We start from the raw sequence: 19,930 nt of genomic DNA on the forward strand, positions 1-19,930 counted from the left end.
ATCCGGCCCATGCCATCTGCCTTCTAGCGGGTCTTTCCACCTGACTAATGGCCGTGCCTTTTTATTATCATAGTGCCAAAAACGTTGAGCTGCTGATTTTCCATTTTTATCGAGGCTCAGAAAATTTAAAACAAACAAAGCATGACTAAGAAGATTGTTAGGCGTAATAGCATACAAACTCCCCCTTTTTAATTTTTTCAGTTGGTGCTGAAGGGTTTGATGTGCCCGCTCAACAATTCCTTGGCCCTGTGGGTTATATGGGATTCCAGTCTTGTGTACGATGCGCAGCTGGGCACAAAAGGTTTGAAAATTGCGGCCAACATATCCAGGGCCATTGTCTGTTTTGATGCATTTAGGTAGGCCCATAGCAGAAAAACTCCGTAAGCAATGCTGAATACAATGCTTGCTAGCCTCTCCAGATTGAAGTGTGGCCATGATAAAACCAGAGAAAGTATCAATAGTAACATGCACATATTTCAATTTTCCAAAATCAGAAATATGTGTAACATCCATTTGCCACAAATCATTGGGGAGTAAACCCCGAGGATTGACTCCATATGTTGGGAGCACAAAAAACTGTGGACAAGTAGGACAAGCTTTTACAATTTGACGAGCGGCTTCCCGAGAAATTCCAAATTGCAGCCGTAATGAATTGCTATTCTGATGGTGTATTGCATGAGAGGCCTGTGCTGCAGAGGTAAGGGTTAACGAAGAATAACATACCGTACGGGTGACTTCATCAGCCAGAGCATTCCCAGCCGCTAAAGGCCCAGGAAGGGCAGTGTGAGCACGTATGTGCCCAAAAAAGCAAGGATGAGTTCGGGCTCGAATGAGTTTCTGAATTTTCAAAAACAAGGTTTGAATAGAGGCCTTAGCAGCTCCAATGAGGGGTACTGTTTCAATGACTGAGAGAGCTCTGACAACATAATGACTGTCAGAGTATAAATTAAAACTTTGAGGAACACGTTGCAGAGCCTGGAGTACTGCAAAAAGCTCTACTTCCTGAGCTGATGAATATGAGGTTTGACAATAATAAGATTCATTTTTGATTACCAAACTGGCTATGCCATTGGAAGATCCATCAGTAAAGACAGTTGTCCCCTTTCTCAAAGGGCATTGCTGTACGACTTTTGGAAAAATAAACTGATGCAGCTGTGCAAATTGTAACAATTTATTAGCAGGGTAATGTTGTTTAATCTCCCCTGCATACTGTGCAAGCGCAATTGCCCAATTATCAGAAAATTGAGAGAGCCATAGTTGCTGTTCAGTTGAAAAAGGAATACAAATAAAGTGGGGATCTCTTCCCAAATAAGTCACAGATTCCTGTCTTCCTTTTGCTATTACTTTGGCTACAAGAACATGGTAAGGACTTAATACCCGTAGGGGAGAGACTGATAGATAAATCCACCTTAAAGGATTATCTTGAAACAACACACCGGTAGGTGAATGTTCTGAGGCAAGAATATAAAGTCCCCAAGGCCTTTCATAGTCACAGTAACTGGAGTGCTGCTGTGATAAGGCAGTTTCTACTTTCTGAAGAGCTCGCTCTCCAGCTTCTGTGAGGCTGCGTGGGGAGGTAGGATTCTTATCCCCCTTTAAGATATCAAAAAGAGGCTTCAATTCGTATGTAGCAAGATGTAGGTAGGGTCTAATCCAATTAATGTCCCCGAGCAACTTTTGAAAATCATTAAGTGTTTTCAGATTATCCCTTCGTAATGCAATGGGCTGAACTCCAAATGTTTCTCTTTCTAAACGAAAGCCAAGATAGGAATAAGGAGGAAAGGTTTGCACCTTTTCTTTGGATATTATTAGCCCTACTGCTTTTAAGGCAGGTTCCATGAAGGCATAAACTGCTAATAAATACTCTTTATCAATATGTGCTAGCAGTATATCATCCATGTAATGCAGAATATAAGCATCGGAGTATTTTGTCCGAGTTTCCTGCAATGCTGCTGCAACAAACTTCTGGCACAAGGTGGGGCTATTGGCCATACCCTGTGGCAAAACTTTCCAATGATACCTGAGCATTGGTTGGGAAAAGTTAACAGATGGAACACTAAAAGCAAATCGAGGGCAATCTTGAGGTGCTAGAGGAATAGTATAAAAGCAGTCTTTTAAATCTAAGATTATTATGTGGGCATTTCTAGGAATAGCCATGGGAGAAGGCAATCCTGGTTGTAATGCTCCCATGACTTCCATAGTTTCATTAACCTTTCGCAGATCCTGTAAAAGCCTCCATTTCCCAGATTTTTTCTTAATAACGAAAATGGGTGAATTCCAAGGTGAATTAGACTGTTCAATATGTCCCAGTTCCAACTGTTCCTGCACCAGTTGTTGGGCAGCGTCAATTTTCTCTTTGGAAAGGGGCCACTGATCAACCCACACAGGCTCCCCAGACTTCCAAGTAATAGGATCTGCGTGAATTACAGGAGGATCAGAGGTCCCTTCTAAAAATACCCAAGTCCACTTCTTTTTGGTAACCTTTTTGTCTGAACAGGCGCAACAGTTCCCTGATTATTTCTTCCAAGTCCCGAGGTGGGAAGAAGCCCTTGATCTAAAAGCTGATTGCTAACCTGATCACTGGGGCTGTATAAATATACTCCCATATGAGTCATAACATCTCGTCCCCACAAATTTACAGGGAGGTTTGGGAGGACATAAGGTCTAATGTCTCCTTCGTGACCCTCATGGTCAGTCCAATGTAACAGCTCTGTACTTTGTTCAGGGTTATTAGTTTGACCAATTCCTTGCAATGTTGATATAGCTATCTGTTTAGGCCATTCTCGGGGCCAGTGTCTCTCAGCAATAACAGAAACATCAGCTCCTGTGTCCAGAATGCCTGTAAAGAACTTTCCATTTATTCTTAACGTGAACTCAGGACGATTATTAGTTATTGCCTGGACCCAGTAGGCGTCAGAGGATCCAAAGGCACCTTCCCCTCTCCTGGAAGCCAATGCTTTTCCTGTTTGCACCGCAGGGACCAATATTAATTGAGCTATACGCTGTCCGCTAGCTATGGTGGTAATGCATTGTGGAGAATGGGCCATAATTTTGATTTCTCCTGTATAATCAGCATCAATTACTCCAGGAGCTATGAGCAGCCCTTTTATGGTAGAGCTACTGCGTCCGAGTAAAAGTCCCACGGTTCCATCAGGCAAAGGGCCGTATACCCCAGTGGGCAGAGCCTGCATTCCCATTTCGGGAGTCAGTACTGTGTAGGAGGAGGAACAGAGGTCCAAGCCTGCACTCCCTGAGGTGGCTCTGAACAAGTCTGTAACTCTCCTTCTACCATCTGATTTCCCTGCATTGCCCCATAACATTGTTTCGGGGCCAGGGGCTGGCCCCTCACCCAGTTTCCCGACTGCAAGGGAAGTGGGTTGCCCTGGACATCAATTTTAGATTTACAATCTTTTGCCCAATGTCTTCCTTTTTTACACCTAGGGCATAAATTAGGAGTTTTATTATTCCCTGAATTGGCTCGTTGGGGGCAAAAGGCAGCACGATGTCCAGGCTGGCCACAAACAAAACAGCCAGCATTTCCTCTACTAGGTAATCCTCGTTTATTTTTCATTTGCTGTTGATATAATACTTCTTTTATGCTTTTCCCTTGTAAAGCTGCAGCCAGGGTAATACCCTGCATATAGGAAGGTCCGATATCAGCACATATACGAATGTAATCTGATAGACCTCCCTTTTTTCTGTACGGTCTAAGTGCAGCCTGACAGGCAGAATTTGCATTTTCATAGGCTAATTGTTTAGTAAGCACTATTCCAGCCTGCTCATCAGCTATAATCTTACCTACTGATTCAAGAAGACGAGCCACAAAATCTTGATATGGTTCATCAGGCCCCTGACGAATTTTTGAAAGATCCTCAGTCTTATTACTAGAGCAAGGGAGCTTTTTCCAAGCCTGCCGGGCAGCATTAGAAATTTGAGCATATGCTCCAGGCAAATAGTTCAATTGAGCATTGGTATTTTGGTAGGCCCCTTCCCCTACCAACATTTCATATGTAGTATTGATCCCTTGTCACTGGTTTAGTTCAGCTATATGGCCACATTGTTCTGTAAATTCTGATTTCCATAATAAATAGTCCCCTCCTGATAAGCAAGCTCTTGCAATTTGTTTCCAATCACTAGGTGGCAAATTTTGACCTCCTAGACTCTCTATCATGGTCTGGGTAAAAGGAGCCGTAGGTCCATATTGAGCACAGGCAATTTTTAATTCCTTTAGTTGTTTGAAAGGTAAAGCTTCATAATACCTTTGGTTTTCATGTTCGAATACCGGGAAAGTAGCAGAGAATCCCTGAACAGTTTCTCCAGCTCTTTGGGCTTGTTGCATAGCCTTTTGCAAGAGGGACAAACTGTGTGATTCACGAGTTATATTCAACAAATTTTCAGGTTTGGAAATAGGTGGAGGATCTAATCCAGCAATAGTTGAGGGTGCATAAGCAGGAGGCGCAGTAGAGATTGCACCAGCGCCTTCATCCCTACCTTCCCTTTTTATTTCTTCTTTTATTGTTATTAATAATTTCTGCATGAGTGCCTCCAGACCCTTTGTCGGAGGGGCAGCTGCTGCCTGCACATTCGAATTGTCAGTTACAAGTAATTCCCGATGATCATCCTTATGATAAGCAGCTGCCTGTTCTTCTAAACTTTCCTCATCCTCTGAAGTCAGCGTTCCCTCATTTTCCTTCAAAGGTTTTGCATATTCTAATTCAAAGGTTGTGGGTCCTTTCCCTTTAGGAGTGGCATAAACTTTAGGAGTAGCATAAATTGGTTCTTTGGGTGGGAGCATGTGTTTTAATTTACTCCCTTCCTCATGTTCAAAATCAAGGCAGTCTCTTATTAAAGACCATAATGAAAATGTTTCCACAGGAACCTTATTAGGTCCGTGGAGAGTATAATATGTTTGAATCTGTTTCCCTATCTTTTTCCATATCTCTAAACTCATAGTCCCTTCCTGTGGAAACCAGGGACATACTTCCTCAACAAAACTAAGAAAAGTCTGCAATTTTGTTTTAGTAACCTGCATTCCCCGATCCTTCAACATTATCTGTAACATATGCACAAACAACTGACGACTATTATCTTGTCCCATGGTTTATACTCTCGACAATATTCCTTCCTGCCCCTCAATATACAAATACACACACTCTTACTTACCTTAATAGTTTCAACGGGCAGCGGCCGCAAGGAACTTTCGTTGAGCTCCACGCTGTTGGGCGCCACTTGCCGGGCCAGCCGGAAGATTTCAGCGAGCAACACTACGCGTTCCTTTAGGCTAAGAAATAAAGGAGACAGAACAGATGGGGTCGAGAGGATCGCTGCAGTCAACGATGATTCTTTATTTCTCAGGGTTACATATATACTAAACCAAGAAGAGAGGCATCACAAAGAAAATTCTTCCCCATGTACATCATCTTTAAGATAACAATAACCAGAGCTCTCTCATGGCGCCAAAGGCATCCTACTTATCTTAAGGGCAGTCGTGTAAAGCCATCTATCTGCACCTTGTGTACATTCAAGGCTCACTAATGGTCTGTTAGGAGTTAACTTGGATAGTAAATTTCAGAGGGGTGGCGGGACAGAGAGCTATGTCTGCGAACAGACCCTTGATAATCAATCAAGGCAGCTCCCAGAGTCAGCTTTTTCAAGCCGCTCCCCGCAGGGTGGCGGGACAGAGAGCTATGTCTGCGAACAGACCCTTGATGATCAATCAAGGCAGCTCCCAGAGTCAGCTTTTTCAAGCCGCTCCCCGCAGGAGTACAGAATCTCTCAACTATACATAAAGATATTCATCGTGTATGGAGAAATTGGGAAAAGTAAAAAGAAAACCATTAATTTGACTATAATTATATGAACATCAGTATCTGTGGTTTTCAAGCACCATGTTCTCAGTACCCGTCTTTACCAGCAACCCTAAGATTTGATTCCCTTTACTACGATATGACTTCAGTTTAATGTTATTTTTGCTACTGCCCACTGTATTAAAGGGCTCCAATACTCACTTTTCCTCTCTCTAATCAACTCTACTGACTTGCTATTTGGTCGTGGATATTCATCATGGGGGGTTTCCCTGGTAGCTCATCTGGTAAAGAACCCACCTGCAATGCAGGAGACTCTGGTTTGATTCTTGGATCAGGAAGATCCCCTGGAGGAGGGCATGGCAACCCACTCCAATATTCTTGCCTGTCGAACTCCCATGGACAGAGGAACCTGGTGGGCTACAGTTCATGGGGTTACAAAGAGTTGGGCATGACCAAGTGACTAAGAACAGCACAGCACTCATCATGGGAGGGGACATTGGGAACCGGGGAAGCAACAAAATCTACATTACATTTTTTGGTAGAAACATACCAAACATACCATGGGTTTTCATGTCTCATGTCCTATAAATCCATCTTTCTCATTCATTCTAGAATCTTATTCCCCAAATTCTGTATGAAATCATCTCAGTTAATGATACATTTTTGTTCTGGACTAATTAATTTAAATGCTCCAGTATCCATTCTCTCACTCTCATATCCACCGGTGCATGTCTACTACATGATCTCCCCTAAAAACACCCTCTGTCACTTATCCACACACTGGTGAATAGCATTCTTTCCTCCATATCCAATTTGACTTAATTTACATTAAAGTGTTCTTCATATCACTTAATGACAAACCAATTTCTGCATTCATCATCAGAGAGCTCTCTGTTGGGAAACTGCATGGATGGGATTGAGAAGGTTACATCACATCACTATTCACAAGCATCCCACCTTATCCACTACACACACACACACACACACACACACAAACAGGTGAACAGAAACCACATTTTTAAAAACTCTTTAAGAGATAAGAACACAAAGAAACCTAAAGAAAATAGATTTTGGAGTGAGTGGATTCCTCTCTAGTTAGCAGAAATCAGAAATACAGGGAACATTTGCTCAATTTGTCCATGGAATGGCTGCAGGTTGTCCTGATGTTGATGGAGGGGCTCTCCTAGTGTATCAGAAACCAGGGGTCTATTTGAGACTGCATGACCACAGTAATATAGTTGGGTCTGCAGACATACCCAATGGAGAGGAAGGTCTACCCATTTGCGAGACTATATCTGGGATATTTTATTAGATCGTGGTAGTGAGATGAATTTAGGACTATGTTGGAAACAGATGAACAGGACCTGAGTCTTAGAGCACAATATTCTTATAAAGGATGAGGCTTGGCTGATAAGAAGTCTCAGATGTTTCCAATGGTCCCAAACCCTGGTTTTCATGCCCTTGCAAACTTCCCTCTCATTGATTATGAGGTGTACATAGTGATGTGATTACAGCAGAGAGAATGTGGAAGAAATATTTGAAAGTCTCCTCAGGAATTGGAGTTAAAAAAATCTGAATTTCTTCTTGCTGCCTCTCTCTTTCTCTCTAGGTTGATAGAACCCAACTTCCATGTTGTGCGCTGCTCCTTCAGGGGCCCACATACCAAGGAACCTTGGAAACTCTCTGAATAATATCCTGGGTACCTGTGAATGCTGCCAATAGCCCCCTGAGTGAGCTTGAAAGTGATCCTCTGTTCATCAAGACTTCAGAGGCCTGCAGTCCCAACCAGTGCCCTGACTGCAACCTTCTGATAGGTGGTCTTAAGTATTTCAACAAAATAGCAATTACCAAATAATAAGCAAAAATCAAGAGTCTCCCAATATGGCAATTAATTCCATTAGAGAAAAACTTAAAAGTGAAGACTCATTCAAATTACAAAAGAAAAGCAATGCTGTTTAAGCCTCCATGATATAAAAATGTCTTCCAAAGCAAACCCAACGGCAACAAAAATAAGAAGTTATACTTAGAAAAAATATTAACTGAGCAATGGGAAGAGTATCACATTCCTGATATAAAAGATCTAATATAGCATAGAGTTCATGATTAATAAAATGAAGTTACAGATATCAAAATCATACATTGATTGTTAAATGAGAAAAAGCCTGAGTTTTATGTTAACATCTATAATTTGTAAGTAAGAGTCAAGAGCACAGGTATACTTCATCCTGAGGGGAAGAGGGACCCAGACCCTCCCCAGGACATTCACTTTTCTCCTTTTCCTGTTCTGTTAAATTAACAAGTCTGCAGAGATTGGGACAACATGAACCAACTAGCTAATGATGAGCTTTGGGCATTAAGCTCTAAGGTCATACTATTGTAAATAATTGGTCTGTGCCTCCAGCTCATTATTTTGCCAGTTCTTTTTTTAATATTTATTTATTTAAATTGGAGGATATTTACTTTACAATAATGTGGCAGTTTTTGCAATATATTGACATGAATCATCCACAGGTGCACATGTGTCTCCATCCTGAGGCCCTTCCCATTTCCCTCCCCACTCTATCTCTCTGCGTTGTCCCAGAGCACTGGCTTTGAGTGTCCTGCTTCATGCATTGAACTTGCCCTGGTCATTTATTTTACATATAGTAATATACATGTTTCAATGCTATTCTCTCAAATCATCTTACCCTCACATTCCCCCACATAGTCTGAAAGTTTATTATTTACATCTATGTCTCTTTTGCTGCCTTGCATGTAGGATTGTTACCATTTTTCCAAATTCCATATATATGTGTTAATACACTGTATTGATGTTTCTCTTTCTGACTTATCTCACTCTGAATAATAGGCTCCAGTTTCACCTACCTCATTAGAACTGACTCAAATGTGTTCCTTTTTATAGTTGAGTAATATTCCATTGTGTATATATACCACAACGTCCTTATCCATTCATCTGCCTATAGACATCTAGGTTGCTTCCATGTCCTAACTATTGTGACTCCATGTCTTTGTCCATCCTTTGTAGGAACCTTCATCAGAAGGTCCAGCCTGAGTCTGTCTTCCTGCCTGTCCTGAGGAGGGACCCTGAGACTTCATCATATACCAGGCAGGAAAGGGGCAGTGAGTCTTTGCTCCTTAGCCGTGTACCAGCAGAGATGCAGCCCAGCGCAGTAAGTACTGAGGGAGACAGTGATGGATGAAGTGAGTGTTGAAAAGGTTTTCCTCTTCAAGAAGAATAAACATAATAGTTGTTACAGAAAGATGTTATTGTTGTTCAGTTGCTCAGTCATGTCTGACTCTTTATGACCCCATGGACTGCAGCATGCCAGGCTTCCCTGTCCTTCACTCTCTCCTGGAGTCTGCTCAAACTCATGTCCATTGAATCAGTGATGCCATCCAACCATCTCATCCTCTGTTGCCCCCTTCTCTTCCTGCCCTCAGTCTTTCCCAGCATCAGGGCACCGATCTATGTGGGTTTGGAATAGAGCCCTTTGAAGTTTATGTTCATGGTTCTGGTTGGGGTGTTAGAACCCTCATTTAGAGTTCTGCTTCCACCCTCACTGATTCTAGCTCTTGCTGGCTGGCATTCCTCGTATCAGAGCAGTAACAAGTGGGTCTCTGTAAACTTTTCCCTAAGCACTTCAGTTCATTATGAGAGAGGTATTGAGCATGAAGATAAGCATTAGCAAGATGACATGAATCATAATATCATATACTGTTATGGAAGGCTTCCTAAGTGTCAGATTCTGAAGTATGTGTTTTCTCTCCTGTTTCATTTCATCTGAATAATCTCTCCCAAAATACAGGTGCACACTTTATTATTATTATTATTATTATTTTAACTGGAGGAAAGAAGCACAGTATTCTATGTAACATGTGCAAGATCATGAGTTAGAAAATGTTAAAACCAAGTTTGAAAGACTGACTCCATATACAGGGCACCTGGGCAGTCTTCCTGTTTTCACCCAGTCATGTCAATTTCCATCAGTCCTGGCAGAGACTCCCTGCTCACTGTGCCTTCCCCTTTGTAGTTTCTGACATGCTGCAACCACTGTAAGAAGAACGTCTGTGATCACAGGCAAATGTCATAGAAATAATGAGCACTTGTTGCTCCAGGGTAGATCTCTCTGTTGACTCTGTTCCTGGATTTCACTTCACCTGTCCACTTTCTCCTCTGTACTTATAATCAGTTGCCTCAATCATGAAAGGCGACACAAAATCAGAGTCTTGGGGTTCTACCTATTCAGGAAAATGAAAACCTTGAAAAAATATCTGATATGCCTCTGTGTTTAGACTGAGATACCTCTGCTTAAAGCTGTGCCTCTGCTTGAAATTTTGACATTTAGGGTATGGGACTCAGAGAAGAGAAATTTAATTTTGAATCTTGTGTGCTCCGCACATTCTTAATATATTATGGGGCAATTTCTCAGAATCTGTGAGTCTTAAAATTGTCAACTGAGTTGATTCCTCATTGATACAAACCCACTGAATTTGAACTAAATGAATAATGGTCGCCCTCTATGCAATAACTCTGTGACAGATACATTAAGAAAAAAGGGCAAAATACATTTCTATATTTGTTACTAATAATGATAATGCTAATTCTCATGTTATCAGATTGAAATATCCGTCTATCTGATGTTATGGTTTCCCTACATCTCTGACAGGGCATATTATTTTTTTATACAAGTAAATTCTTCATATAAGAAGAGAAATATCTGAGGCTCATTTATTTCTGATTCCTCAGAGCCTATACCTTGATGACACAGAGAAGGCACAAGGAATGAAAAATCTCCAGTTAAGTGTTAAATAAGCCCTTTTATTTTTCATAGAAACAAAGTATGGGTGTTATAGCCACACTTTCTGGGAAACAAACTCACTCAGAAGGACAATGCAGATAGTGGAGTGCCGTTTATTACACTGGCGGGCCCAAGGCAGAGTCTCCTCTTAGCCAAGGACCCCGACCAGCATTTGTGAAAATCTTTTATACCCCATGTGTACATGTCCAAACCCACCACCCCAAATTCCTTGAGACTTACAAAGGAAGGGTAAATACAATCACAATAACCCCATCATTCGTGTGTTATGTGTTCAAACAGTTAATAACCAATAAGCCCTCGGTTACATTCCAACCAGTTAATAACCGATAAGCCTGTGATTACATTCCAATAGATACTGTCCGGAGGCAGGAGTGATTAGAGTATGTTTTCTCTTAGATGATGAGTAACCTGGATACGATCTTCAAGGTTCCCTTGTCTGGAGGGGGTCTTATTCTTCCATTGTCGTTCCCACAGGCCCTAAGCAGAGAGTTCAGAGTCCATTGGAGAGGCAGCTGAGCATGATCAGCACAGACAGGCCTGAGATAGAGTCCTGGCCCTATGAATTCCTTCTTCACGGGCAATATGGCTTCCACACAATGACCATTTGTGCCAGTGTTTTCATCCTTTTCAGAATGTCCCACAGGACTCGAGACAAGATAAAATGGTGCTTGTTTCTGTCTATCTCATAGACTTTCTTTGGGACCTATTATTTTTCATTTATAGCACCAGCAGCATTCAATCTTTGAAAAGCCATTGCAGAAATATTCATGATAAGAGGAAAAAAGAGTTGGGAAAGAAGGCACATCTTAACGGATGGCTGAGACACATTTTAGTATTTCATGTTATTTATGCTCCAACTTGATACAGGAAAGGCTTTGATCTCTCTGCCATATAATCCATGAAAGGTCATTAAACTGAGGGGATTTTATTTTATTAATACACATGCTATCCCAATAATGATTGAAATTCTTTATATTAATACAAATGACCAAGTAGTGATTAGGTTCCAAATTTCCCTTAGGTGCCACATGTGTTCTGGAAGTGGGTATTAGATGCCAGGGTCCAGTCTCAGCAGGATCCAGGGGTACCCTCAGGATGAACGGCGTCAGTGAGAGAGAGAGAGAGAGAGAGAGAGAGAGACCAGACTGGGGGTATGCAGCAGGGCCTGGCAATGCTTTATTTTTTACCATAGCTTTTATACCCTAAGTTAGCACATTTCTAAGGGGAAGATAGTTTAACATTATATCAGCTTGTCCTTCACGAAACCAGGGTGTTTTCTGCATACTTCTTTGTTTATGAGAGTCTTGTACATTATCTTCTGGCCTTGGGGCCTATTGACATTTTATGACCTAGGTGAATGCAAAGCTGTTTTCTGTAATCTATTCTTCATTGTTCCACTTTGCCTTGAGCTTAACAGAAAACAGAGAAGTTGCAGTCCTTTTGCAGAAGTTATCAGTTAAATGTATCTAAAAGGTTTACCACACAAAGACTCCGCAGCTCCGGTGAGGTAGCCCCTGTTTAGCATTCCTGGTTAAAATTAACAATTCTAAACTCTTATTTTTCTAAATCTTTAACTATAACCACTTTTAGAATAATATTTTTGTGTTCTCTAATAGGGCTTCCTCACCCCCGAAGGGCTCTGTGCCTATTAGGGCCTTTGTGTGATCAGGTTCTTTATGCTGTTCATGATTAAGGTGTTGTGAGCAATCATGTGCATTAGTACGCATTTGCCAGGCAGGCTAGAATGCCAGCAAAGGGGTCTAAATTGAAACACTCCTTTCATCCTGGATAATCTTATAGGATACCACCGTCCGGGAGACATATTGATTAAAGTTCTAAGTTGATTCTGTTTGGAGAGAGATTGGGGAAGGCCGTCTACCTGTGTCACAGAAATTAGGAAGTAGTCTAATATAGCAAGTATCAGAAAGACAGAGATCATCTTTAAGGTGAGCGCCAGGGCAGCTTTTCGAAATTCCGGAAGTTTTGATCTGCCTTGCTTGTCAGGTCTTCTCCTCATGACCTTGTCATGGGTGGGATCTCGTGTGCTGGCTCCCAGCAATTAGACTCTTTTATTTCCAAGAAGGAACAGAACCACAGAGAGGCTGGGAGATTTGCACACACTCCTCTTATAAGAAGTAAAAGACCCAGAACTCAATCATTAATATGCTTATTTCTTCTGCACCAGTTCTCTGTCATCTCCATACAGCTAAAACATATTTCTTTTCAAAACTATTTTGGCCCCTGAGGTAAAATGAAGGTAGAAGAATTGATTCATCTTTTTTGGTTCAGGGACTTCTCTGTGAATTGTGGGACTGACACAGCATTTACAGAGGCCATAATGGCCCTAACATGAAGGATTATAGGGTTTTCAATGACTCATTATGCATTTTGCCTTCCAGTTTTGAATGTAAGGTTGAAAAGATTTCTTATACAAGATGAAAATATCAACTGCACCTATTATAAAATTATCACAAGACAGACTTCAAGGATATTTTCAAAAGATAGGCTAATAAAAGAGAATGCAGTTGGCAGAAAATGATTTTTCTTTTGAAAAAAAAATGTATGCAATTAACATAGTAAATCTGATTATGTCCCAACTGTTGAAACTGGGAAGACTGTCACTCACATATGATATACAAATTCCCATTTGTATGATACAGAGAGAAGTATAGAATTTTCACTGGACTGTTGTAAGCAGAAACTGATACAAATAAAAATATAACACATGAAATATGAATTAAATATTTATTTGATATATCAATAAAATATTTTAAATAATGTATTATATTTAAGTATATGAAAGATATATCAGAAATTTGTTAAATTTATAATAATGTATATAGTATAAATTTATGAACTGAACAAAATGTTTTCTTTTTGTGTGTCAGGAAAATATTTGAAGTATTGTTTGTAGTTCACAAAGAGACTTAAGCAAAACATTGTGGTAAACAAGTTCATTTCAGGGGCAATATGGATAGTATTCTGTTTAGAGAAGATTTTACAAAAGCTGGTTATAGATACATAAATGAATACTGACATTATGAAAGCATTTCCAAGGAAACATACCCATCAAGTTCATGGCACTGGTTGCTTTTGGCAATGTGTATGCTGAGGAATGGGATGGAGCTGAGACACCAAAGAAAAGTTAAATTTTATCTTAACATTTCAAATCTCTATGAAATATGAGATCTGAAGCAAATATTATTAAGTGTATATACTTTAAAATAGGTAGGGGTTACTGATGATAGCATTAACTGGTAAGGTTAACGGAGCTTCTGCTAATGGTTGGGCAATGTTCTTAGGCAGTATTTGTCAAGCCCAGCTTAACAACACAGTGACCAGTAAACTCACTTGTAGATCCTAAAATTGGTTCTAGGCTGAGGCTGGGGTAACTGAGTATTTTTAAAAAGACACATGTAAATTTAGAGAAGAGAATGGCAACTCACTCCAGTATCCTTGACCAGAAAATCCCATAGACAGACAGGTCTGATGGGCTACAGTCCAGGGGATCTCAAAGGGTCAGAGCTGACTTAGCGACTGAACAGCAACAAAAACAGCAACACATAAATTATCAACCAACACATAAATTTCAGTATTGGAACTGAAAACCACTTGTTTAAGCAATATAAATGATTTTTAAGACTTTATTTCAATAATCCTATTAGTGGTTGTTTTAGTTGCTAAGTTGTGTCCAACTCTTGTAACCACATGGACCAAAGCCTGCCAGGCTCCTCTGTCCATGGGATTCACCAGTTAAGAATACTGGAGTAGCCTCTCCCTTCTCCAGGAGATCTTCCCAACCCAGGCATCAAACCACGATGTCCCACATTGCAGGCAGATTCTTTACCAGCTGAGCCACAAGGGAAGCCCAAGAATACTTTGTCTAGGAGGGATAAGAGTGGGCAGCCTACCCCTTCTCCAGTGGATCTTCCCCACCCAGGAATCAAACCGGGGTCTCCTGCATTGCAGGTGGATTCTTTACCAACTGAGCTATGATTGAGCCACCAGGGATAGTATAATATTCCTGTTAGGAATATCCAATTATTATCACAATTTTAGAGATCAAGAGATGGCCCAGAGGTGTTTACATTATATTAATTAGAATTTTTTCTCAGTTAAATCAGAATGTGACCTGCTAAAATAATGAAGCTGAGTTACTTTCAGGCAGCAGAAGTAAAAGAATTGTAATCCCTTTACCAGGAAGGGTTGACATGAAAATCTGTTAACTCGACCTAAGGAGGGGTCCTGACCTGGCTGTGGGACCTTAGCTGGGACTGAAGTCCTCTTCTGTAAATAGGCAGGTTTATGATCAGAAGAACCACACCATCAGGTATATGAAAAGGGACACATCAGTTAATATTGGAAATGCAAGTCTAAAGCTAAACAAAAGTTCATCTCACATCTCTTTGGATGACTTTTTAAAGAAAAAACTTAAAAGAAAACAAATATTGGTGAGAATGTGGAAGTGGGGGAACACTTGCACCTGATCGTTGAGAATGAATATTGGTACAGTCATTACAGAAACCAGAATGGAGGTTCCTTAAAAATTAAAAACTGAAACTAATTGAAATAGATCTGCCATAGGCCCCAGCAACCCCACTTCAAGGTAGATGCCAAAGAAATAAAATTAGATGCCAAAAAAATAAAATTATCTCAAAGAGATAAATGCATTTCTTGTCAATGTGATGTTATTTGAAATACTGAAAATATAGATAAATGTCTATTGACAGATGAATAGGTTAAAAAAAAAACCAGCTAATAATTCTGGCTATGTTCTTGAAATCTGCTAACAGAGATCTGCTTAACTGTTACTACACACACAAATAGAAACTATTTCTATTTGAAGTGACAGGTATGTTAATTAACTTGACTGTGGTAATCATTCCCAAGGTCCCTGTATATTAAATCATCACTTTGTATATCTTTAAAAAACCTTCATGTTGCACAACTCAAATATATGCAATTTTGTCAATCACTTCAATAAACTGAAAAAAGAAAAGACAATGAAGTTGTATTATCCTGCCAGCATAGAATAATGTCCAAAAATATTACATTGGTTTCTCATATCAGACATTTAACTGAGACAGTAGTGAAACAAATAATCCTATATATAATTTAAAAATTTCCTGAAGGATTCTTAAATTTTGTTATCATTTAAAAATTGAAAGTGCTCTGTGTACTAACACCATATTTGTAGTCACCAGCGCTGTATGATCATAAGTGCTTAGTTAAACCATAATGATCAAAATTTGAAGCCCACCAGAACCTGCCTGCCAAAGCAGGAAACATAAGAAATGTGGGTTCGATCCCTGAGTCAGGAAGATCCCCTGGAGGACCGCATGGCAACCCACTCCATTATTCTTGCCTGGAGAATCCTATGGACAGAGAGGCCTGGTGGGTTACAGTCCATAGGGTCACAAAGAGTCGGACACAACAGAAGCAACTTAGCAAAGTCAAAGATATGAAGTCTATAATAAATGACTTTTTAAAAACAACTGTGGGACAAGTGTTCCAGTGGCTAAGACTCTGCAATCTTAATGCAGCACACACTGGTTTGATCTCTGCTCCAGGAACTAGATCCCACATGCCCCAACTAAAGATTCCTTATCTGCAAGGGAGATCAAAGATTCTGCATGCCCACAACAAAGACATGGCATGTATAAGTAAAAAATAAATATACATTTTAAAAGAAGATAATCCTGATTTTTGAATAATCAATTATTTCATGAAGTAAGGAAGACAGATGGAAGAAAGGATGATCTAAAACTCTGAATGTAGTATAAAAGTGTGTTCTGGTCAGGAGCATTCATTTTTAATTTAGAATCAAGATGATACTGTCCTGCATTTCATAGAGATTTGTTAATATTCTAAATGAAGGAAATATCTAAAATTGTATATAAGTAAAATAAGATATATATAAATATGTTCTAATTTCTGTACATTTGAATTATGCATTTTCTTAGAGGGAGAAGGAAATTTCTGATCCTGTATTGTTTCTAAAGAAGTAGGCTGTATTTTACTGAGATCATGGATGTAATACCTCTAACATTCTTGTTACCTTTCACTTTTGGGTCCAATTTTATAAAGGAAGAGTGTATAGACACAGGTGAATAACACAGAAACCAATGAGGGAACAATTCTAAACAGAATTTATCACACTGACAGATATTGCTGAAGGAACTAGAGTGTATAATCCTAGAAATGAATTGCTTGAATCCAAAATATTATCACAGTGCTCAATGCCCATTTACTTATTTCCTTTGTTTCCAGACCTCTTTTCTTTTTCCAGAGGTGTCCAAGATACACAGAACTGGAAATCTAACAAGCGTCTCAGAATTCTTCCTCATGGGACTCTCAAATGACCCAGAACTGCAACCTTTGCTCTGTGTCCTCTTCCTGTCCATGTACCTGGTCACTGTGCTGGGGAACCTGCTCATCATATTAGCCGTCACCTCTGACCCCCACCTCCACACCCCCATGTACTTCTTCCTCTCCAACCTGTCCTTGGTTGACATCGGTTTCATCTCCACCACAGTTCCCAAGATGATTGTGGGCATCCAATCTCACAGCAGAGTCATCTCCTGTGAAGGATGCTTGACTCAGATGTCTATTTTTATCCTTTTTGCATGTATGGATAGTATGCTTCTTACTGTGATGGCCTTTGACAGGTTTGTGGCCATCTGTCACCCACTGCACTATGTGGTCATCATGAACCCGCGCCTCTGTTGCTCCTTAGTTTTGGTGTCCTTTTGTGTTAGCCTTTTGGACTCCCAGGTGCACAATGTGATTGTGTTACAACTTACCTGTTTCAAGGATGTAGAAATTTCTAGTTTCTTCTGTGATCCTTCTCAACTGCTCAACCTTGCTTGTTCTGACACTTTCACCAATAACATAGTCAGCTATACCATCGGTGCCATGACTGGTTTTCTCTCTATCTCAGGAATCATTTTCTCTTACTATAAAATTCTTGTCTCCATTCTGAGAGTCCCCTCATCAGGTGGGATGTACAAAGCCTTTACCACCTGTGGTTCTCACCTGGCAGTTGTTTGCTTATTTTATGGAACATCCCTGGGTGTGTACCTCAGCTCAGCCATCTCACAATCTCCCAGGAAGGATGCAGCAGCCTCGGTGGTGTACACTGTGGTCACCCCCATGCTGAACCCCTTCATCTACAGCCTGAGGAACAAAGACATCAAAAGGGCCTTGTGGAGGGTTCCTGGCAGCACAAACTCATCTTAAGATATGGCAACCTATTTGAGTGTATACTAGAAAATGTAGCAAAACTAAATCTGGAACTCTAAAAATTCTACCTCTTTCATGACATCATTTTTATAGCTCTTATGGCCTTCATGTCTCTCCTCATTTTCTACCTGAATATTACTTCTCTATAGCTTATTCCCCTGCCAATGCAGGAGACACAGGTTCAATCCCTGAGTCCAGAAGATCCCTGGGGGAGGAAGTGGCAACCCACTCCAGTATTCTTGCCTGAGAAATCCCATGGACAGAAGATCCTCGTGGGCTACAGTCCACAGGGTCACAAACAGTCAAACAAGACTGAGCACACACACACATACATGTTTTAACATGACAGTGAAGAGTTCTAGATCCTTTTTGTATCAAAACCACTCCTTGACAGAATCTCATTCTTTCTATAGAGATTCTATATTTTATCTTTGGTAGCCCAAGCATCCTCAAAAGATGAATAATTCCCCTTTAATATACCAAAATTTTACAAATTTTCCAAGCTCTTATGTATTTTCAAGAGTAAATTCTATTTTCAAATCTGCACATGCTGTTATGAGAGCTGCAAGTCACTGCTCCTCAGCCTTGACTTTTATTGCAATCATCTGGGAAATTTAAAATACTGACCACTGGGTTTCACCACCAGAGTTTCTGATTCAACTGGACCTGGGTGTAGTCCAAGCATGAGGATTTTTTTTTTCTTATATATATATTTTTTTCATTTATTTTTATTAGTTGGAGGCTAATTACTTTACAATATTGTAGTGAGTTTTGTCATACATTGACATGAATCAGCCATGGAGTTACATGTATTCCCCATCCCGATCCCCTCTCCCACCTCCCTCTCCACCCGATTCCTCTGGGTCTTCCCAGTGCACCAGCCCCGAGCACTTGTCTCATGTATCCAACCTGTGCTGGTGATCTGTTTCACCATAGATAATATACATGTTTCGATGCTGTTCTCTCGAAACATCCCACCCTTGCCTTCTCCTACAGAGTCCAAAAGTCTGTTCTGTAAATCTGTGTCTCTTTTTCTGTTTTGCATATAGGGTTATCATTACCATCTTTCTAAATTCCATATATATGTGTTAGTATGCTGTAATGTTCTTTATCTTTCTGGCTTACTTCACTCTGTATAATGGGCTCCAGTTTCATCCATCTCATTAAAACTGATTCAAATGAATTCTTTTTAATGGCTGAGTAATATTCCATGGTGTATATGTACCACAGCTTCCTTATCCATTCGTCTGCTGATGGGCATCTAGGTTGCTTCCATGGATTTTTTTTTTTCATTTATTTTTATTAGTTGGAGGCTAGTTACTTTATGATATTGTGGTGGTTTTTGCCATACATTGACATGAATCGGCTGCTCTCGGGTGGTTCTAGGGTGTGCCCACGGTTAACAACTACTGATCCAAGTCAAGTCTCTCTTTCAAAGGTGAACTTTATGCCTTGGGTCCTAACGTTCCTCATGGACAAATGCTGAAGATTCAAAAGAGATCAGAGGTCAAAGGGGGAAGAAATGAAGACCGTGATGTGGTAATAAACAATGCATTTTCCCCATTATTTCCAATAAATTTCTTCACATAGCTTCTCTACATCGTACACCTGGCCTGTGCTTTAGGGTGGGGCATTTGAAATCACATTCCATCTTGTGGTCTATGTTCCATCTTGTGTTCATCTTAACACACATTCAGCAGTGGCCTGCAAATGTCTCTTCACTCTAAAAGCTCAACGGGTCCCTTTATACCCCTCCAGCCCTCGGTAGAGTAGCTTTGTCCTTCAGTTATGATCACTATGGTACCACTTTCTTCTTTCTTGTCTTTCAGTCTTTCAATAACATTTTAACCAACTCTCTATATTAAATATTCATCTATAAACAGCTAATTGGTTTCTATTACTTTTTTGACTGAACCTTTACTGATATTGTAGCATGGGATATAAAACTACATTGTATGATGCCTGAAATTTCATGATTACAAAACATGCACAGGTAAGAAGGGTGATTATCCAGAATATGTCTTAGTCATGGGTAACCAACTGGAAAATAGGTGATGATAT

The 19,930-nt window shown here is 40.2% G+C and overlaps 1 protein-coding gene across 1 annotated transcript; it reads left to right on the forward strand.

Moving 5' to 3' along the window:
* The first annotated feature begins 16,904 nt into the window (after window positions 1-16,904).
* On the forward strand, window positions 16,905-19,661 carry LOC133061256 (olfactory receptor 7E24-like). Its single transcript, XM_061149244.1, has 3 exons — window positions 16,905-17,839; window positions 19,358-19,375; window positions 19,656-19,661. Exons 1-3 carry the CDS (start codon window positions 16,973-16,975, stop codon window positions 19,659-19,661), a joined length of 891 nt encoding a protein of 296 aa, XP_061005227.1. The 5' UTR covers window positions 16,905-16,972.
* Window positions 19,662-19,930: the final 269 nt, after the last annotated feature.

Source organism: Dama dama, chromosome 9 (genome assembly GCF_033118175.1).
Source record: "Dama dama isolate Ldn47 chromosome 9, ASM3311817v1, whole genome shotgun sequence".
NCBI classification, from domain to species: domain Eukaryota; kingdom Metazoa; phylum Chordata; class Mammalia; order Artiodactyla; family Cervidae; genus Dama; species Dama dama.